The sequence below is a fragment of the Pipra filicauda genome, unplaced genomic scaffold (genome assembly GCF_003945595.2).
Source record: "Pipra filicauda isolate LSUMZ 115617 unplaced genomic scaffold, ASM394559v2 scaffold114_size2234877_pilon, whole genome shotgun sequence".
Lineage (NCBI taxonomy): Eukaryota > Metazoa > Chordata > Aves > Passeriformes > Pipridae > Pipra > Pipra filicauda.
Window position 1 is genome coordinate 576491 of NW_024103596.1, and position 21860 is coordinate 598350.

General features: G+C 54.6%; 1 protein-coding gene across 1 annotated transcript; it reads right to left on the bottom strand.

Annotated features, from left to right (window-relative positions):
* Positions 1–1657: 1657 nt before the first annotated feature.
* Positions 1658–21653, bottom strand: SEC16B (SEC16 homolog B, endoplasmic reticulum export factor). The gene is made up of 25 exons (XM_027740607.2): positions 21385–21653; positions 20043–20149; positions 19403–19508; positions 19172–19286; positions 18663–18792; positions 17577–17734; positions 16917–16978; positions 15081–15216; positions 14296–14526; positions 13533–13630; positions 12500–12581; positions 12268–12385; positions 11858–11969; positions 11565–11670; positions 10760–10900; positions 7765–7878; positions 7032–7104; positions 4648–4899; positions 4119–4189; positions 3664–3792; positions 3390–3497; positions 2488–2569; positions 2286–2383; positions 2088–2174; positions 1658–1746 (listed from the first exon to the last, which is right to left on the bottom strand). The coding sequence occupies exons 1-25, from the start codon at positions 21651–21653 to the stop codon at positions 1678–1680; spliced, it is 3054 nt and encodes a 1017-aa protein (XP_027596408.2). The 3' UTR covers positions 1658–1677.
* Positions 21654–21860: the final 207 nt, after the last annotated feature.

The following is a 21860-nucleotide window of genomic DNA, read 5'->3' on the forward strand; positions in this document are numbered from 1 at the left end:
GAATGGGCGGTCCTAGATTAGCATACACCGCATTGCACGCTGGGAAGCACCGGCCCTCACCCTGACCTAGAAAGAAACAAGACCACTGAGGGCTTATATCGCCGGAGAAGCAAAGGGTGAGGCGTCCGGGGGAAGCTCACCGCCGAGGCCACCACGGGGTGCGCGTCACCCTTGCCCCGCCTCGGGGAAGGTCTGAGGGAAGGGCCGCCCGCGGCCCCAGCAGGGCCCCGCCCGCGAGGGGCGGGTGAGCCACCAGCAAGGGGGGGCGCCGCGCGGGCCGGCCCGGGCAGGAGAAGCCGCGGCGGTTCCCTGGCGGAGCCCCGGCGGATGCTCGTGGCCCCGCGGCGCTTTGAGACAGACTCACGGCCGGCAGCGCTGAGTCCAATGGGTGAGGTGGGGCAGCGCCCCATAACCCAATTCAGACTACTCTCCCCCGGACGCCTTTTTTTTTTTTTCTGTCGTTCCTGCCCTTCCGCACCTCCCCCGGACACCGACTTTTCAGCCCTTTAATTGAATTTAAACCCTCAAACCGGGGCTCCAGAGGAGGGACAGATAAGGGGACTGAAAAAAATCTCCCTTAGGAGGAAAGGCTGAGGGAGCTGCGCCCGCTCAGCCTCTCACTGTGTACATATATCTAAAGAGAGGGGGGTGCCAGAAGGGATGGAGACAGGTTCTCCTCTGTGGTGCCGCACAATAGGGTGAGAGGCAACAGACAAAAACTGATGAGGAAGAACTTCTTACCTGTGCGAGTGACCAAGCACTGGAACAGAAACCAGAGAGGGTGCCGAGTCTCCCTCTCTTGGAGATATTCCAGAACTGTCTGGACACAATCCTGTGCCATGTGCTCTGGGATGACCCTGCCTGAGCAGGGAGGTGGGACCCTATGCCCCACTGCAGTCGCTTCCAGCCTGACCTGTCCTGTGAAACACCACCACCACCCCCATTTATTGACTTGAAATCCCCAAATCTTATTTTGCAACATCCCCCACCAAATGGGTGACAGAGGCTGGGCCTGCAGCAGCCAGATACCCTTTTTTTATCATCCTGCCCAAGTTGTTGACTTTAAATTCCCAAGCCTCTCCCCACACTTCACTGACATTAAATCTCTCAATCTTATTTTACAACAACCCTCCCCACAAATGGATGGCAGCCCCCAGACACCTGTTTTTGTTGTTATGTGGGTCTCCAAAACCCTTCTGCATCATAGAAGATACTTGTGCCCCCTCCCCTTGTGCCTTAGGAGGGTCTCCAAACCTCCTCTGATCAAGCTGAGCACCAATAACTCCACCAAATCTGCACTCAGTGCTGCACTGCTAGAGAGACACAAATCCACCTCATAACTTACACAGAATCTCCTCAGGGAATTTAAACACTCACCCTTTGGCTCCTCCCTGCTCCAAAGACCCCAGGTGAACTCACCCAGTGCCAGCTGGATGACTGCAGAAGGGAGGCTTCGCAGGTGGGGTCCCACCTGGGTCACCAAACTGTTCATCCCACCCCCCCAGCTCGTATTGATTTCAAACCCACAAACCTCCCCCTTACTTTACAAAGTTCCCCCACCAAATGGTTGGCAGACGCTGCCAACCTCTGCCACCACCCTCCCCCCCAAAATAACCAGAAACACCAATTTGGTTAAAAAACTTCCTGCAATTGATACGTGCCACCCCTCCAGCCCCCTCACAGCGGGTTGGGGTAGCGGCGCTGGGAAAGCAGCCTGGGTTGGGTGGGTCTGGCAGCAGCAGCAAGCTGGGAAACAGAAAGAGAGAGGTGGTGTAAGGGTGGGTTGTACCCCAAAACGTGGATTTGCTGTCATCAGGATGCAGCCACACATGTATCCACCCCACCACTTCCATCCTCTATCACTCTCCCATCACTGTCCTCCACCAATTTATTTTCTTATAAAACCCCTCAGACCCAGGGCTGGTGTCCCCCAAATCCCCCTGCCCACAGCAGATAGCCTGCAATCTGGCATCACCCCAAAAGCCAAGAGACACCCCCCCATCCAAACCCAGAAGCTGTCCCCCCAAAGCCAAGAACCACTCCCAGCCCCATCCAGCACCACCCACCTCTCGGGGAGATGCTCTCACCTGAGAGACCTGGGCAGGGTTGTAGAGGGGGATTGTCCCCAGTGGTGGGAGAGGTGGGAGAGGCCCGGGGTAGCCTGCCTGGAAGGGCTGAAGAGAAAGAAATTTAACAGCCACCCCCCAATTTCAGAGCCTCCCCAAGCAGAGAGGTGTCCTGGACACCCCTCATCATGCACAGACACATCCCCCTCCTCTCCTCACCTGCTGTCCTGCTGACTGCCCTCCATCCCTGTCCTGTGAGCCTGTCACCTCCAAGGACACTGGACTAAAACCAAAGGTATTTTGAACCTGTGTTCCTCCTGGGGCAAGAAACAACAACAAAAAAAACCCCAAACCTTCAAGTCAAGAGAAGATTCTAAAAGGTTGTTGGGGAGAGGGGTGAGGGGACCTACACAGCATTTACCGGGATTTCTGGAGAGAGGCTGAGCCAAAGGGTTTGTCCCAGCTGTGAGAGGGGCATCAGGTGGGGATGGCGATATCCGCTCCTGAAACCACAGCCACCCGTTTAGAGCAGAAACTCCTTGTGTGGTGAGAGAACCCCTGTGCCAGGTACCACACACCACACGTTTGGGGTCCCACTCTGCACCCAGTCCTGCTGGAGAGGTGCCCCAGGAGCTGCAGGAAACCCAGCTAAGGAGTGGCTACAGGGTCAGGGCAAACAACCCTGCCACAAAGGTAAACCACCCCACAGCTCTGAATTAGGCAGAAGGCTGGACACCAAGCCTGGGTACAGCATGAAGGGCCACCCAGGTCCATGGATCCCCCTCCGTGCTTAATTTCCTGCTAGTTTTGGAATAGTATCCCAGAATTTCCTGCTCTGGGACTGTAGGTCTTCCTCAACCAGGAGGAAACTTTCAGGGGTGGTGGACCTAGCTCCAAGCCCACCCTCAGGGATGTGACACCCTGAGGACTTGGCCAGGACTGGGATAAGCACACATGGCTGCTTCCCCCTTGCTGCTGTGCTTCCAATTAAAGAGTTTTTCCCATCCTTTCAGCTCCTAAAACCTGCCAACTCACAGCTGTGTTCCGCTCCAGTGCAGAGCAAGCAATCCCCGTGGAGTTTGCCAAGGGCTCAGAGGACCTCCCACATTAAAGAGGCTTTATAAATTTACAATTATTATTAATCAAGGATTCACTTCCAGGCTGAAAGGGCTCCCAGTCGAGCTCTGTCCCCACACAGAAAGGGACACGGCCACGAAGAGCTGGGCAGTGGCACAGCCTCTGGATGAGTACAGCAGCAGCAGGTGATGGGGAGATGTGTCACGCGGGGTGTCACCAGGGCCAGGACAGCATTTTGTCCCCTACCTGCGGTTCCGACATGGGGGGGTCTGAGTCTGTCTCGGATGAGGCTTTGGGAGAAGTTTCCTTGGTGGGTTTCGACCGAAACCAGCCAAACCACCTGAATCCAGAGCTCTGGGAAATGGAGGTTGTCACAAAGGAAAAGAGAGGAAAGGGATGAGGTGGTGAGAATGCCCTGGGGCCCCCCCAGACACCTGCTGGGAATGGGCATCGCTTTGCCAGGGGCTGGGCTGGCAAAGGGACATGCAAGCTCAGAGCTCAAGGCTCACATCGTGCTCACCTTGTCCTCATCCGGCTTCTCCGCCTCCTCCTGGGCAGCGTCCTCGCTCTCCGAGGAAGGCCGGCTGTCATCCAAGGAGACAGTGGAGGTCTCCGAGGCAGTCCGAGTCCTTGTCTGTAACTCCTCCTGCTGTCACAGATGGAAGCTGCCACGTGCTGTCCCCAGAGGGGCCGCACAGGGCATGGTCAGGGTGCCCCTGGGAATCCCTCCATGCCAGGATTAGTGGAGAGCATCCCTAGGGAACCCTGCATCCCTTACACAGCAGGTGTAAGCAGGAGCACACACAGCAGGGCACAGCCAGGCACTCCAGTGGTGGGAAGCTGTCCCCCAGGGGGACCACTGACACCATGATGGGGGGATTCTGTGCAGGTTCAGTGTGTGGAAGGATAAGCCAGCAAGTCCCAGATTCCCCCAGGACCCCCAGTGGGATGGTGGCCCTGGCCCCTCTGACTCACCTGCTCTGCTGGGAAGGCTGGCTGCACGCTCCTGGGGCACAGCAGGTCATCCCAGGGCTCTCCACCTCCTCCTGCAGAGCAGAAGGGAGGACAAAGTCAGGGTTTGACCCAAGGAGCTCTTATGTATCCATCACAGGTATTTCCAGTGCTTCTATCATCCTATCCCAGAGCACGGTCACCCTTGTGGTGGCCAAGATGTCCCCGCAAGAGATGCCAAAGGCCATTCTGGTCCCTGTCCCTGCCAGCACCAGGGAGGTGAAAGCTGAACTGGTGCATCTTTAAAGGCAATTTCTAAGGAAGAAATTCTTCCCTGTGAGGGTGATGAGGCACTGGCACAGAGAAGCTGTGGCTGCCCCATCCCTGGAAGTGCTCAAGGCCAGGTTGGACGGGGCATGGAGAAACCTGGGATAGTGGAAGGTGTCCCTACCCATGGCAGGGGGTTGGAACAAGATGAGCTTTAGGTGCCTCCCAACACAAACATTCAGGGATTCTGTGATTTTTTTCGGGGAAACAAGGCAGCAGCACTCACCTGCTGGCGGCACTGGCTGCGGAGGGGGCTCAGCAAAATCCCCTCCTGGAGGGGTGTCTGTTCCTGGGGAGGATGTGGGGGGCTGCAGCTCTTGGCCAGCACTGAGCAGCGGTGATTCTGCAGCCTGAGCAGGGGCTGGGGACCAGGGGGACACATCCTCCTGGGAACTGGGTCCCTGGGGTGGCACAGATTGGGACCACGGGTCGTACTGGTAGCCTTCGCTCTGGGGAAGCTCACTGACAGGTTCTCCATCTGCAAAAAAAAAACCAAAACCACACCTCAGGAGCTTACAATTTTTATAATGTTTATAATTCCATCAGACTTCTGCACAGAATTATCCCCTTCTCCCTTACACATCAGCAGGAGCTGGGGGAAGGAGGAAAGACCCCAGGGATCAAGCAAGGGAGGAGGTAGGGCACAGCACAGCAGCAGGAACCTTTCAGAGGCCTCAAGGAAGGTGGGCTGGGAAAGACAGGGGGGAAAAAACCTCCTGGGAACGTGCCTGAGGTTGCAAAGGAGCTCAGAAGGGGAATGATATGGAAGCAAAGAGCCCACAAGCAGCATATGCACCAGAATTTCAAAGGAGCCTGGGGCCTTGAGCCTTTTCCTTCATTCCTGCTGCACATTCTGAGCAGGAAAGAAAATTCACCAGGAAGTTTTATTCCTGCTCCACAGCAGCGCCCATGGATGAGTTTCTTGCTTTAAGCAGATTTATTCAGGGCTGGGTTTTTATTTGAAAGGCTGGTTGAGCAAGTGGGGTTTGTTTTATTTAACACACACACTGGTCCCAGGTGGGAGTCCTGTTTATTCCAGCTCAGCAGCCTCCTGCCAGAAACACACTGGGCCCTGGAAAACTTCTCTCCCATTGCCGTGAAACATGGCAGGCAGGACCCAGATCCCATAGGAAAAGACTATGGCACCTCTTAGATGCAGTGCTACCAAACCCTCTGCTTTGCTGCCAGCATTGCCTCCAGCTTGCTCAGGGTTGGCTTCAGTGAGCTGCTCCCACATGGCCTGGAGATGCTCAAGATCCACAGGGAGGAGGATGGATGCTCAATTTGATGCTGCCTGGCAAGCTCAGCTGGAAAAAGTCAGGGAGGACAGCCCAGGCTATAAGGATGGAGGGGGAGGTTGTTGTGACCATGTGGATATCCCTCTCTGGCACCTCACTCAGGCTTTGTCTTTCCAAGATGGATGGATTCAGCCCCAAGCCAGCTTTCTCTGCATGCAGAGTCCCTCAGGTGGTGACTCTGGGCACCCTTCACAATGAACAAAAGGGCCAAGCATTGGCAAAGTGAGCTGCAGAGACCACATGGAGCAGACTTGACTGCTTGGAGAAGCCAAGTCAACGGGATCATCACACCTGGGACTTCCTTCCAGGGAAGGAAGATCATAGCCTCAGCCCTGATAGCAGCAGAAGGCAATCAGGATTGATGATCCTTTTTACTGCCTGGGAAAGCTCTCTGAAAAGGAATTTGGCAGCAGCAGGGGAAGCTGATAGGAAGCAACATCTTGAAGGAATTAGTTGTGTTTCATCCTGTCTGCACCAGCCTCTGTTCTCCACCCTTCAGTGCCAGCATTCCCAGCAGAGAGCTAGATCCAAGCAGCAGCAAGGAGCAGGGGGCTGTGCAGAGGTTCCCAGCTGATGGACGTGGATATGAAGCAATGCTGATGGGTCACCAGCCCCTGGCTTCTCCTCAGTGGGACATCCCAATGGATGCACTGTCCAGCTGGGAAGGGAAAGCTCTCCAGCTCTTCCCTTGACACCAGGGAAGGGTTGTGTCCCTCATCCTGGTGTCTCTTGGCCCTCTGTGTGGGCTGATGCTGGAGGGGACTCGGGGTCACCAAGAGGCAAAGCAAAGGGGTCAAAGAGGCAGCAGGGAAGGGGAAATGCTGGGGCTTCGCCAACAGGCATCCTGCAGCTCTGCACACAGCAGGATGAGCTCCTTCCCAAATCCTTCACTCTGTAAGTGTGAAATCCCTTTAGTTCAGCTCCAGTTTGCACCCTCACAGGACTGCCTGGGAACGGGGCCATCTCCCCCGAGGCTCAGCCAGGAGGCATATCCCTCATCCAGCACCCACCCCCAGCTCCTCTTCTCCTCCCACAGCACCCACAGGGACCCCTGAAGCTGTGGTAATTAGGCCCAAATTATGCAGATTTTGTGTGAGGAAATGAGTATCAACCCCTCACTTTGCAGCCCATGCCTGAGGGATGCATCCAGGCAGGAGCAACCTTTGAGCTCTGGGGGGATGCAAGGAGCAAGGAGTAGCTGCTGGAAAAAACTCCAGGGAGTGAGGAGCTGCTTCCCAGCCCGTGACAGCACAATTCCACATATGGAAAAGCCTGCTGTGGTGACCACAACCAGCTGCTTCATTTTCTTTACCTGCTGTCGGAGGAACAGCACAGGAGAGCTCTGGCTGAGCAGGGACCACCTCTGGAGGAAGGTCATCTTCCACCTGCAAGGAGTCAGAGGGAAAACATGACAAAACAGAAAGAAAAAAGGATGTCATAGAGCAAAAACCAAGGAAACCACAAGGCCAGTGTAAAGGAAAGCATGGTGCTTGTGGGTCTGGGCCTCACAGCCTGCACCAGACTGCATGTGAGACCCACACCAGCACAGAGACAGCTCTGTCCTAGCAAGTGAGGGTGGGCTGCAGCACCACTGGGAGCAGTCAGGAGAAATGAGATGGGGAAGGCCACAAAACCAAAAGCAAGCATGAAACCTGAACAAAAAGCATTCATCCAAGGACCAGGTATAGCCGAAGGATCCAGGAGTACACCTGCGAGGTGACACCCCACCAGTGTCCTCTGCACCATCCTCCCTGCAAGGGGAGATTATCACCCGCCCACGCACCAGCCCCTGCCTGCCCCCCTTGAGCCAAAAGAAAGAGTGTTTTCTCTCCTGTGAAGCTCTGCAGCCCTCAGGCACTGCTCACACTGAAGCTGCAGGTCCCACAGCAGAGACCACATCTCGGGGCTCGCAAGCCGAGAGAGGGGAAACAACAACCTTTGAGCATCCCTCCTCATCCCCTCAGACTGAGGACAGAGGAGGAGGATGCTCCTGCAGACAAAACAACACAGACCAGCTGTCCCACTCCATCCTCACTCCTCCTCACCTCCCGCTCCCGGCAGCAGGCTCGGAGCTGCTCCAGCCAGTCGGGCTCCAGCGTCTGGTCCTGCTCCGGCATCTCCAGGAGCAGAGGGTCGGAGAGCTTCAGCCTCTCAGCCAGCTGTGGGGCCAGGAGGACAACAGAGATCATCACACATGTCAGATCCACAGGGATCAACTGCCCATGGCTGGGCACACGGGTCAGGGGAAAATAGCATCACTTCACAGTATGGGGGTAAAAGTAACACTAGCCTCTTGTGCAGGGCTTTTTCCCCTCGCCCACACTGCCACAGAGGTGCTGGCCCATCCTGTGCCCTGCAGGGAGTCTCAGCAGGTCCACAGAGATGCCAAAATACCTGTGGCCAAAATGCTCCTCACATCAAACAGGCAGGTAACTATCATCATCTTTTTCCCACCTAACAGCCAGCCTGGGGCACTGCCAAGTTTGCAGGACACCCCACCAGGAGCCCTGGAAAGAGCCCAGCTTGCAGGGCTGTGCATCAGCCCCTCACCTACCCCACAAGGATGGGCAGGAGCTGGTGGTTGTCTGATCTGTGCTTACAAATCTCTGAGAAGATTTCACAGCCTCCCAGGCCTGTCCCCTGATGCTTAACATCCTTAGAGCTAAAGAGTTTTTTCTTAATATCTAAGTGAAATCTTCCCTGCTACAAATTAAGCCTCTCTATCCCTGCTCCTGTGGAAGCTTCAGGGACAGCCAGGCAGCATCCCCAAAGAGCAGCCTCCTGCGTGCCAGAGGGCTGTTATCTCATCCCCCGTGCCCCTTCCCCCCCCAGCATATCTTGCCTAGAAGAAATAACCCCGAGGCCTTCTTCAGAGGTCATTTCCTCCTCAATCTCTTATCACCCCAACTCTCCTCTACTGCGCTTGCTCCAATTTGGCCCTGTCTCCCAATCAGGACATAGTGCCCCAGCCAAGACCCCTGAGACCCCAGCAGAGGGGGATTATCACCTCCTTGTCTCAGACATGCAGTTTTTGCTCTTAAAACCCTGAACAGCACTGTAACATTGGCTTTTTTTTTTTTTTCCTTTTGTATCAACATCCTGTTATGCTGCTGCTCGGTATTTTTTCCATGCTCCACTGTCTCCCCCAGGTCCCTCTCTGCAGTATTGCTGCTGTGTGTTTAATTCCTCCTGCCAAAGAGGAGTCCTGCTGCCCTGGCTGCAGCCCTCTCAGTGACATGGGGCTCCAGCTACCATCAATGGAGCAAGAGGTTCTTTTGGAGCAACCCAGAAGTCCAGGGTGAGATGAAGGGCTCCCTGCAGAGCTAAATCCCAGCCTGAAGGAATTGCTTAGACAAGAGTCCAGTTTTAAGACAGCTGGATGATGGGAGATGACACTCAAAGCACTGCTCTTGATCCACATCTTTACTGAATTTTCTCTTGCTGGCATCAACCCACTTCTTGGAGGTTTATCAAGTTATCCCCCAGCTCCTTCACGCTCATTTATCTTTGACACTTTGCTATGAGGTTGCTGTATCAAGGGCCACCAAAAGCCATTCAGAGGTGACTTTGCAACTCAAAGTCACACAGGTCTTTGCAGCTCCACAGCACACAGGTCTCAGCTATCCCTTCCACACTATTCTCCATCAGACATTTCTTTCTATTCCTGAACTTTTTAAAAACCAACTCCAAACAAGCACAAAACACACTTCCCAACTCTGATGTTACAGCAAGACACGACCTGCACAGCCAGAGCCCAGCCTGGGACAGGGCCTGGCCATGGAGAGCAGAGTAACCCAGCACCCAGACAGGAGTTTGAACTCCCTACAGACCCACTGTCCCACCTCTTTACAAACACACCTACGTTCATCCTAAATCAATTGCAGGAAAAAGGAAATTATAAGCATGATTACTCCTAAACGGGAGGAATGTTTAATCCAAAAGCTAATGTGCACTTTGATCCAATATTAATGAACCAGCACCTGGTTGTATATAGTCCCTAGCTTCAAAAGAGGGGAAGTCTTAATCAAACACTAATGTGTATCATAATTTGTAACACAGCCTAAAACATCAAAGACAAGAGCGTCTACGAATGCACTAGTTTTTCAGATGAAAGTGTTTTCTCCCAGGAGAAGCATTATCCCCAGCAGAACAGCAGATCTGAGAGGCTGTTACACAGTAAATAGGCTTCAATGATTGGGGGGGGGGGGGGAGGGGGGCCATGCCAGCCAAGTTTTGGGTGATTTCAGCAGCACCTGCTTCAGATGGGCATCCTTGCTGCCCCTCACCTCAGGGGCACCACAGCTCGTGCCCCTTTCATGGAACCACAGAATGGTTTGGGGTTGAAAAGGACCTTGAAGATCATCTCATTCCAACCCCCTGCCATGGGCAGGGGCACCTTCCACTAGCCCAGGTTGCTCCAAGCCCCGTCCAACCTGGTCTCAAAGGATGGAGGAAGGCTTAAGCAGCCCTGGCACTGCCCTGGTGACGTGCACAGAGAGGACAGACCTGGTCTCCCTACAGCTCCCAACCTTCCCAGGGAACCTGGGATGATTTGCTTCACCCCTCCCTGCCCCAGCACCCTGCTCATGAAGCAGAGGACTGTGGTTGGTGCTGCAAGCTGGGACATGCTTCTACTCACTCTGTCACCCCAAAAATGCCCCCAGCAGGTAACCAGAGTCATGGGTGATGTAGTGGAGGGGAAATGTGAAGCATTCACACTTCAGCTTCTAAAGTCTGTGCCGTTTAGAAGTTCAGAAAGCCCCTCCAGAACTAAAAGCATCCTTTATTTCCAAATAACTCTGCCCCTACTTGGCAGTCAACAAAATTCCCTTGCTTTCTACCCTAAATCCGTGGGGATTAGAGACCCCAAAGAGGTGTTGGCTTTGCTGTACTCCACCCACACCAGGCAGCAAACCCTGGGGGGCTGCTCAGAGCCGCCAAGCACTGCCAGCCACAGGAGAAACCGAGGATGCTTCCCACCACACCAGCTCCTGAGTGAGTATCACACCCTGCTGAGGATGGAGGATGTCCCAGACTCACCTTCATCACCTGCTGGGCCAGGACAGGGTGGGTGGCTGGGTCCTGGTGCAGGAGCACCGTGGAGATCTGCTCACAGTACTGCAGGGCCTGGGCTGGCAGCCCGTGGTCGGCCAGGCGGGAGGCGTAGAGCAGCTTGTACACCTGGGGAGAGGGAAGCACAGCAGCCACAGGGGAGCAGGGAGAGGGATGTGCCTGGGGGTGCCCTCTGCCGTGGCACATCATCCCAGTGTGACTTGGAGCACCCAGATCATGGGTCTCGTGACCTGCAACTCAGGGGCACTTCCACCCGTTCCCATGGGGGCATCCAGCCCCACCCCCTGAACCAGGCAGGTGGTGGGGAGAGCACAGCAGCTCCATGGAATCACAGAATGGTTGGGAGAGACATTAAAGATCATCGCTTTCCAGCCTCCCTGCCATGGAGGCAGAGACACCTTCCACTAGACCAGGTTGCTCCAAGCCCTATCCAACTTGGCCTGGAACACTCCTGTGGATGTATCCACCCAATCCATGCAGTGCCTGAGGCAGCAACAGCCAGGTGCTGGTTTGCCATGGGACAAGCCCATCCACCACCCAGAGAGCAGGAAGGCAACCAGACCTGAGCAAGCACTGATCACACACACTGTGCACCCCAAAATCTGCCCTGGGTGACCCCCCTCTGTGCCAAAGTAGCCTCCCCATCACTTCCAAAGCCCAGCAAGGGAACAAGCCCCAGGAGCAGCCTGAATTCTTGGCTTTATGAGGATGGGTTCATGTTTTGGGGCAGGTCTGAGCTGCTGCATAAGATGTACTTGAGCCTCTCTGCTACCTGGAAGGGGAGCAGGAAGGATTCAGGCTGTCGTAGCTGCTGGCAGTACTCCAAGATTTCCATCCTCTGGATGGCCTCCGTGCTGGCAAACTGGGCAAACACCTGGCTGCAGGGAAGAGTAGGGTCAGCAAGCAAGAGCAGAGGTCCCTGCCCAAAAAGCCCCACACAGCTTACATTCACAGCAGCAAAACCCCAAACAGGGATTGCTTTGGCATAGGAGTGAGATCCCAGGGGTGGGCAGAAGGTGGGACAGGTGCCCCTGGCAGGAGCATCAGCCCCCCGGGCTCGCTCACCGGTGGCTGCTGCCCAGCAGGGCCATGCGGGCTGCCTTGTCCCCGAAGTAGCCAAAAGGGATGTCTGCCATCAGGTAGCAGAAATGAGCTGCTTCGACTGCTCCCTTGCTGGCTGGATGGGAGTGAAAAGGCAAACATTCAGTCCTGAGACATCACCACGTAGTCAGTGTTGTGCTGGAGGCCCCCAAGCTCGCACAAAAGCCCAGACCCAACAGCCCTGCCTTCCTTCTCTGTCCACGCAGACCCCGCCCCCTCCCTTCTCCATGTTTTTTGTCCGTTTTCCCTGACTGCTGATTTCTGTACCGAGGTTTCAGTTCAGTGGTAGAACTAGGGGAGCCTGAGCAGCTCCAACTCTGATACTGTAGGTGCCCACTCCCCCACGACAGCTGCTCCCAATGGTCTCAGCTCACCCAAAGTGTCTCCCATGGTGACGATGGCTCGGTGGTTCAGCTCCACGTCTCCAGCCTTGTTGGACAACATCACAGCCAGGTGGGGCCTCCAGTCCCCCCACGTGGCATCGCCGCAGCACTGGAGGGAGACGGAGGAGAGCAAAGGTGAGCAGAGATTGTCACCACAAGGTGGGTGTCACAGGCAGGTGACAGCACAGGGGAACGTGCCAGGGGCAGCCTCCTGCTCACAGACCAGCGCTGCCTGAGGGATCCTTCCTGACATGAGCTGGAAGAGGGTCTGCAGGGGGTCATTGGTGGCCAGTGTGCTGGTGAACCTGCAAGGAGACAGCAGAGATAGGGACCCCAAACCCTCATTCACCTCTCCAAGGGCATGTCCCAAATGCTCCACGAAAGTGACGTCCTGAGGGGCTTTCCAGCAAATCACAAAATAGTTTGGATTGGAAGGGACCTAAAAGATCATCTCATTCCAACCCCCTGCCATGGGCAGGGACACCTTCCACTATCCCAGGTTGCTCCAAGCCCTGTCCAACCTGGCTTTGGATGCTTCCAGGGATGGGGCAGCCACAGTTTCTCTGGGCAACCTGTGCCAGGGCCTCACCACCCTCACAGGGAAGAATTTCTTCCCAATATCCAATCTAAATCTACGTTCCTTCAGCTTAAGCCATTCCCCCTTGTCCTATCACTCCATGCCCTTGTAAAAAGGAGGCAGAGGGGATCATCAGCCCACGGGGATGACGATCTGCATTACCTCCAGAGCAGGCAGGTCTCTAGGACAACAAGGGATAAAACCTCCTTAAAAGGATTTGGGTTCCACAAGACAGAAAATTTCTGCTTAACTCTCCCTGAAGGGATCAGCCCAATCCAGACTAAGTACGTTAATTCTGCCAGAAAATGTTCATACGAGTGGGATGAACAGCTGGGACCAGGCTGGATCACAGGGAAGATGGCTCAGCTCCCCCTGCCCCGTGGCTGCCTTTGCTAGTGCAGAGGTTAAGCCAAAGACTCAGAATAAATCAACACCACACACCCAGGGAATGGCTTTCCTCCTGCTTTCCAGCCCTCACTTGGTTTCTCCTGTCCATCAGGAAGACTGAAGGACTCAGGCCTATCTGGATGAATGCTCTCTCCCCTCTTTGCCCCCTTTTTAAAGCTCCACCTGAAATCAATGCCCTTTTTGCAGTGCTCTGGGGCTGAGGGCACTGAAGGGACAGCAGGCTTGGCAAAGCCATGGAGCATCACACCCTGCTTTGGCTTCTCCCACCTACCCGGTGAGCACCCAGCTGTAGGTCCGAGGGTCCATCTTGCTGGAGAGGAAGAGGGCATGGCCCCACAGCTGGTTTCTCATGGCCCAGACCAGAGCATCCTGCAGCCAAGGGGGAGGAGAAAAAGGGTTTGCATTAACTCTGCTTCCCTGCCCTCCTCCATTGCCAGGGAACCCTCTGCTTCCCCCAGCTCAGAGAAGAGCCCATAACTGCTCTGGCTGTAATTAGTACCCTTCAAAAATCTCTTCCGGAGAGATCCCTTTATCTTTCTGCCTTGAACAATTACAAGAACTTGGACCTTCATGGCAATATTGTCACTTGGGGATTTGCAGGACTCCTGATTTTCCAGCGGTCTGCGCTGCCTGCCAGCTCTCAATGCCACCACTGTGGGATCCCAGCCTGGGCACTCAAATTTCTCTGCATCCAACCCTCCTGTCTTCTCCTTCTGCCTTAGGTATCCCTGGAGATCATAGCTGCAGATGAGGTTGAAACTAGAGGATCTTTAAGGTCCCTTCCAACCCAAACCATTCTAGGATTCTATGAAGCTAAAGGCGCAGTGCTGGTAAAAGCCTCTGCATCACATCTTCACTTGGGTCCCCCATCCCAGTTCCCAATGGTGGGAAATCACTGCCAGAAGCCCTGTTGTACAAACACAATTTGAAGGGTCGATCCCACAACCGCCTCTTGGCCACCCTTCCCTTTAAAACCCACCTAAAGAGGACAAACCTTCAAGCTCCATCTGTCCTGGGTCCCACTCACCACTTACTTTCTTCCTGCCATAGTAGAGGAGCTTGGTGAACTTCTCCACTATCTGTGCCTGTGTCTCCACCACGGGAGGGACCTCCCCGGTGATGAGGTCCAGCGTCCCCGCCTGCCGTGACGCCCACTCGTCGTCCATCAGCCCCACCAGGTTGGCTGCAGGCTCCTGCCTCTTGTACTTCTCCTCACGCCTGCAGTCCTGCATCAGCAGCTCAGCCGTGTCCGAGCCCACCATGGACTGGGAAAGGGAAGGAATGAGGCACTTGGAGGCTGCCCCACAAGCAAAGGTTGATGGCCCTTCCAGTCCAACACCCTCACAACGCCTGCATCCTCATCCCAGCGCATCGCCCCAGTCAGATCAGCCTTGGCCACCAGCACACAGGTTTGGAGAGAAAAGGATTCAGCACAACTAGGAACACCTTCACTGCACTCTCTCTGAAGACCTTATCCACCTGCTTCCAGCAAGCAACCACAGATTAAGATGGGGTGGATTTCCATGGATTAAGGGAACAAGACCCTTTTACATGCAAGTGCTGGCTGCTCAGCGAAGGTGGCACCAATCCCTTTCATTGGGTTGTTGGTGGTTCCCAAGGATCAAAAGCAGTCACAGAGAAGAATTTGCTCCAAATATCCAGGCAGCATCAAACTGATGGACAGTGCTATGGAAATGGGATTCTCTTAAGGTACATGCCCCCCTTAAAAATAGCTACTGGATCAAGAGGCACCTAACGGATATACAACTTGTCTCATTTCTCAGATCAAAAAAGTCCTCCCCTTCCATGGGATACCTACCCCATTCTGCCTGCAGAGGAGGACCAGGAGTTTCCAGAGAAGAGCTGAATCTCTGCCCCTCTGTGTTGAGGGGTCACAGCCCACGGCGATCTTCTGCTGGCAAAATGTCATCACATCCACCTTGTGCAGATCTTCCCTACAGAACCAGAGAAAGGCATCAAGGAAACCCAAGGCAAAGCAGTCTAGGACATCATTCAGGCTTAAAGAGTCCCCAGGTTCACTGATGGGAATGCCAGAGGTTCCAAGCAAGAGCTGGAGAAGATCCCCTGTGCCAATGACCACATAGCAGATTTAAGCTCAAAACCACTCAAATTTTCTCATTATTACTACTCTGCAGGTTTCTGTGTTTCAGGGATGCAAAGTGCATTTCAAGCCCTCTCTCTGCCCTCCTGGTAATATTTTCCTCCATCCATCTGCAAAGAACTCAGTTTTGCTTTGCTGGGCTGCCATTACATCCATGGATGTCCGAGGCTGCAGGAGCAGGCACAATCTGTTACTTAACTGGCAGAGTGGAGGGTCACACTTGTGACCACAGAAACCCTTTGGGATTAAACACAAGCAGAAACCTTTAAGCTGTGTGCAAGTCAGGCAAAATTGCTGTCGTAGAATAAAATTGCCAGAGAGTTGGAAAGAAAGCATGGATGAGACAGGGGGAGAGACTGGGGATGGAGATGTTGATCCTGATTCAACCAAACCAAGGTATTATATGGAGATTCCCAACATACCCTTTGGCACGAGTGGTAATCCAGAATCATAGAATGGTTTGGGTTACAAGTGACCTTAAAGATCATCCCATTCCAGCCCCTGCCATGGGCAGGGACACCTTGATCTAGACCAGGTTGCTTCAAGCCTCATCCAGCCTGGCCTTGAACACTTCCAGGGATGGGGCAGCCACAGCTTCTCCGGGCAACCTGTGCCAGGGCCTCCTCACCCTCTCAGGAAGCCTTTCTTCCCAATATCTAACCTAAACCTACTCTCAGTTTGAAGCCATTCCCCTTATCCTATCACTACAGTTCTCAATGAAGATTCCCTTTCTGTCTTCCCTGTAGGTCCCCCTTCAGAGACTGAGAGGTTGATGTGAGGCCTCCACGCAACCTTTTCTTCTCCAGGCTGAACAGCCTCAATTTTCTCATCCTGTCTCCATAGGGCAGGTGCTCCAGTTTCTTTATCAACTTCATGGGCCTTCCCTGGACTTTCTGCAACAGTTCCCATGTCCTTCTTATGCTGGAGAAACCAGAACTATGCTCAGTATTCCAAGTGAGGTCTCCTGAGAGCACAGTGCAGGGGGACCTCCCGGTCCTCTACCCAGCTTCTGTGTATATGCAGCTCTTTTGCTCAGTAAACAGTTTTTCCTTTTCTCTCCCTGCTTGGATTGTGAGTGGCCAGAAACACACTGTTGTAACCAGTACAACACAGACACAACGTGATGCAACACACCAAGGCCCACACTGGATGAAGGCACATTCTGTGCTCAACAGTCTCAGGGGACAAAAAACCTTAGGAAAAGCTTAACCACAGGTTGACCCAGGACTTTAGACTTACAAAGAGATGCAAAAAAAATCATTTTTCTGGGACATCAGTACAAAATAAGGTCAGACATACAAACCACACGGAACACACACCCCATGAATATTCAAAAAAGACCCCAAAACATCTCCCTTTATCCAAATCAACCCACACTGCATCAAAGGGGCTGGGATCCCACCCTGAACTTGGATGTGGCCTTTGCAGATAACTCAAAACCACAGGGACCCTGGAGCCTGCCTTGAGCTCATGTCCCCTCCAAAAGGAGACAGCCAGGAGGACGCAGCTCCTGGACCTGCGGGTGCAGCATACCTGGCCAGGGGCCCTGGGAAGGCTTGCAGCTCCTCCAGCTCTTTCGTGCCATGAAGGAGTGCCTGAAAAACAGAAGCAAATTCAGCAGCTGGACTCCAGCAACCAGGCCAGCCCCCGATGGGCAATCTGAAAGCCAGTGCCTTGGCCAAGGGCTCCGTGGTGCCAGTGAACCCACTGTCTGTGATGCCTTAAGGGAACCCCTGAGCACAGACCCCGAACCATCACACGGACCCAGGGCTAAGGTCCAGGAAAGAAATGCCTGCTGAGATGGCATCTGCCTCCTTTGGGAGGAAAAGCAGGAGACTGAAATGCTGTGGTAGACTCTGGGGATGGATACAGCCTCTGTATTTGGAGCACCTCAGGAGGGTGAGTGGAGTTGTCCCTCAGAGTTACAGAGCACATCTGTCCCCCTCCATCAGAAGGGATCGCTGCAAGCAGGTGCCAAGAGTTACAGAGGTGAAGGCTGAAAGCAACACCCAGGCAGAGCCTGGCACGATGCAGACTCAAAAATCCATGAGATGGAGAGAAGATGGGAGCAGGGGACAAGAAGGCTGCTAAGGAGGCTATTTGGGTGATGAACAGTGTTTGCAGCCCTCAGGGCAGGAGGAGCCACTCCAGCGAGGGGACCAGGGGAGTCTGGGGGTCCAGGCTGTGTCATACCTCCAGGCTGTGCAGCTCAACGTGGGCCAGCTGCCCCTCTGCAGGGTGGTGGGGACGTGGCAGCACCAGGTGTCCTCCAGCTCCGAAGCACAGCGACGTGTGCGGCTGAGAGAACTTGAGGGGAACGGCCGGGGTCGGGGTGGGCACCAAGGGACCCCCTGCAATGACACACAGGCCACTGTGAGTCCCCTCATACCAACCTGTGAGGACTTACAGAGCACAGCTGCCTGTCTCAAGCACTGTCAAGGCCACAGAAAGAACTTGCCATAGGATAAGCCACCCCAGCGGGAACTTGAGACAAGCACAGGAGGGAGGAATCTGCAACGGGAAGGTGCTAATTCCAGGCTTGGCAAGGTGAGATCTGGTTAGCACAGCCTGGTTAATGCATCCAGACAAAAACTCCACTGTGGCAAGCTGTGGGAAAGGAAGCAACTGCTCAGACACATCACCTCAAGTTATGGGAACAGCATCTGTGACCACCTCTTGGATACCCAGAACTTGGACTGTATAAAGTTGGTATCCCCAGAAGAACAACTCCAGGACTCCCTCCACTAAGAAGCCCAGGGTGAAGAAGGACCAACAGGATACTGCTGGATCCACAGGTGGTGACTGTCTTCTGCTTGGTATCTCGTATCTCCTCCTCTCCAGGCCCTTTCCTATTTCCTTCTCTCTCTTTACCTCACATTTACTGTTAAATAAAATCCATACTATTGTCTTCAGCATATGGTCTACTTTGCACCTTAATTCAAGCAGAAGTGTCTGTCAATCAGATCAAAACATGACTCCACCCCACATCCACTATGGAGGACATGACCAGCTCCCACCTTGTCCCACAACTTCAGCAGCTCTCCCTTGACCCCCCCTATGCCAGAACTGTCCCCAAAAGCAGCAGGTGTGCACAATAGGTCCTGTGCCTACCCAGGCAGAGCCCCCAGACCACGCTCCCACCCCACAGCCCCACAGTCACACCTTGTGCCTGCAAAACCTCCTCCAGGAACAGACCAAAGCTGTGAGACAGCCAGTCTCCTACCCCCAGCCATTTATTCCTTTGCTCCCTCCTTGTCAGATCACCCCCACACAGCTCACCTGTTTGTTCCACGTTCCAGCTCCCTGGGAGCACAGGGTCATATTGGTCGGCGCCGTCACGGATGTACTGGCTGAGCTCGTGGCTGCTGGAGCTGAGCCCTGACTCGTGGTACTGCAGGAGCAGGCTGGGCTGCGAGGAAGGGAGAACACAAACCTGGCTGAGGAACAAGGGACACCTCTGCTTTCCTGCTCCCAGGGCAGCGGGACAGCTCTGCTGCTCCAGGACAGTGCCCGGCGGGAGCAGCAAAGCTGATTCCCAGCTCATGCCCTGCAGCATCTTGGGTTTATCCTGGCACATAACCTTTGCAAAGGTTTTGAAAAATAATTTACATCAGCCACTGATCTAGTCTGACAGCTTTCCTGGCTCTAAGATGAGCTCCTCAACACAGCCAAGGAGATGGGGCTTGGGAACCCGAAAAAGCTGGAGTGGGGACAAATGGATTGCTCCCCGAATCTCTGGGAAATTCCCCAAGCCTCTTGTCCTCCACCCCTGCCCATACTGAGGTTACCTCTTGGGGTTGGCCACCAGCCTCCCCTGAATTGCTGCCAAGGGTTTCTCCCCCTGCCCCTTCCCTCCTGGCAGCCGAGGTGTAGCTCTCCTCGTGGGAACCATAGGTCTGCATCCTGCAGGTGGGAGCAAAGGGAGACACCCTGAAGGTCCGAAATTTTGGAACCAGCCACAAACCCTCTGATTTTGCGGCCGATGGTTGCCCCAGGTTGCCCAGAGTGCCCATCCTTACCTGTCCTGCCCCGGGGGGCCCGTGGCCAGGTTGGGGTGGTAGCCTCTGTAGTAGTGCTGGCCCTGGTAACTGGTGCTCTTGCCATAAGGCTCTCCCTGTCTTGGGTCTAGAGAGGGAATCAAGATTTAGCACCACCCCTCCAGAGCAACAATGAAGAGCAAAAGAAAAGCCACGAGTCCGGCAATCTGCCATGCACACCCCATTTGCTTCCAAATTATCCTGACATATTGGAGGTATAACACCCTCCTGGACAGGTCTGTCAACACACAGCACTGATGTCCTCTCCCCTTTCCTCCCTTCCCTTCTGTTCAGCCCCAAAACTCCAGGAACAGCAGAAAAGAGGCCCTGGCCACCATGATCACACAGCACCATCAAGCTCAGCCTGGAACCAGGAATGACACAGGATTTTAGCCGTGGAAATGAAGATCAAACATCCCTTGGGTGGACCTAGGTCCTGCTCAGGTTTCCTAAATGCAAACTGGCAGTCTGTGCTGCACAGGTAGAACACCACCCAGGAGTGTGAGCAGGAAAAAGCCCTGCACATGTGCAAGCCCTGGGAGAAGAGCCCACCCCAGAGAAAGCATCACTTCTTCTGCAAGCAAGCTGCCTCCATCCTGAGATCCAAAGGATAAGCCCATACCTCTGTCACCCTGCCAGGCCACCGGCTGCCTCTGGTGGCTTTGGTAGGGATAGTCATCCCTGTAGCTGGCTGCTGGATACTGCCAGTGGGGGTCTTCATATCCTTGCCTGAAAAACAACACAACATAATCTGAGGAGGGAAGGGCACCACTGTGGGTTCTGGATCACATCTGGGGTTAAACCTGTGCAAAGAATGGGACCTTTGGAGGCAGGAATGGGGATGGAAATAAAGCCAGGACCCCTGCCCAGTGGCAGGGCCAGACACTGATCCAGCATCGCACCTGGAAGGAGCAGTAGGAGGTCTGGATACCTTCCCATCCCCACCTGTGAGAAAGCTGTGCACTGAAGTCTCAGGTGATGCCCAGTTTCAGAGAATCACAGAATGGTGTGGAGTGGAAGGGACCTTTAACAGTCATCTCATTCCAACCCCCCACCCAACCCAGCCTTGAGATATTCCAGGGATGGGGCAGCCACAGCTTCTCTGGGCAACCTGTGCCAGGGCCTCATCACCCTCACAGGGAAGAATTTCTTCCCAATATCCCATCTAACCCTGCCCTTTGGTAGCGTTAATCCATTCTCCCTTGTCCTGTCACTCTATGCCCCTGTTATAAGTCCCTCTCCAGCTCTCTTGTAGCCCCTTTAGGCACTGGAAGGGGCACTGTGGCCTTGCTGGAACCTTCCCTTGTCTTTTCTGCCAAGCTCTGGAGCTGCTGTGCCCACAGCTCCCAGCCCAAGCCACCCACCTGGCACTCAGGTTGCTTAACCCTTCCCAATTTACACAGGGATTTGGTCAGCCCTGTGCAACACCCCCTTCCCAGCCTGAGCGTCGTTCAGCCTCAAAACCCCACGTGCCCACTCCATAACTCACCAAGGGCCATAACTCAGGAAAATCAACCCAAATTTGCTGGAGCATTGAAGCTCTTTCTCAGCACCAAGAGCATCCTCCAGCCCACATTTTATCCATCCACCCTCTGCTGTTTCAGCAGCTGAGCTTGCAGGCTGCCTCTTGCTCCCATATTAGCCTCTGCATTTTTATTGTTCACCTTGCACTTAGGAAAAAAGGACTGCATTTAATCAAATCCGCGGGAAAAATGCACCTCGGGACCGAGACGGAGCGTGTGAAACGGCAACCACAGAAGCCACAGATGGAAGAAGAAATCAGAGCTACGACTGCCACACAGCCTTAAACACACAAGTCGGGGGCTGCTTTGATAGCCGAACATCACCCGCTGACACGCTGTTTCCTTGAGCAGCCACAAGGGCAGGACCCGCGGGCGGTGACACGGCCGATCCCTGTTTTAGGAGGGTTTTCGAGGAGAGGGGTCGGCGGGAGCAGCTCTCACCTGGAGTACGGCGGGCTGGGGTAGGTGCTGCCGTAGTGCTCGGCCCCCGAGGCCCGTCTGCGGGTGTCCCTGCGGGGGGGGGGTCCCTCCTCCCGGGGGTATCCCGGGACGTGGCTCCCGTCCCAGGAGCCGGGGCGAGGGGGATGCCCTGCGCGGAGCAGCTGCCGCCGGAGCGGGGAGGGGGGGCCGTGGTGCCCCTCTGCCCAAGCCCCCCAGGCTGGAGGCCTCTCCCGGGGCTGGGGGGGCCAGGCAGGGGACCGGGGGTCCATCACAAGCTTGCCAGCAAGATCCTCTCCGTTTTTGGGGAGCTAAAGTCCCAAGCGACTTTGGCGGCCTGCAAGGGAAAAGCCACAGTGTGTTTGATCAACAGCTTTTCACTCCCCCCCAAGTCCCCCATGGCAGCTACTCTCTGCTTTTGGGAGCGTGCTGGAAAACCAGCATCCTTTCCAAGATGCCCAGAGGCAAGGAAAAGCCAT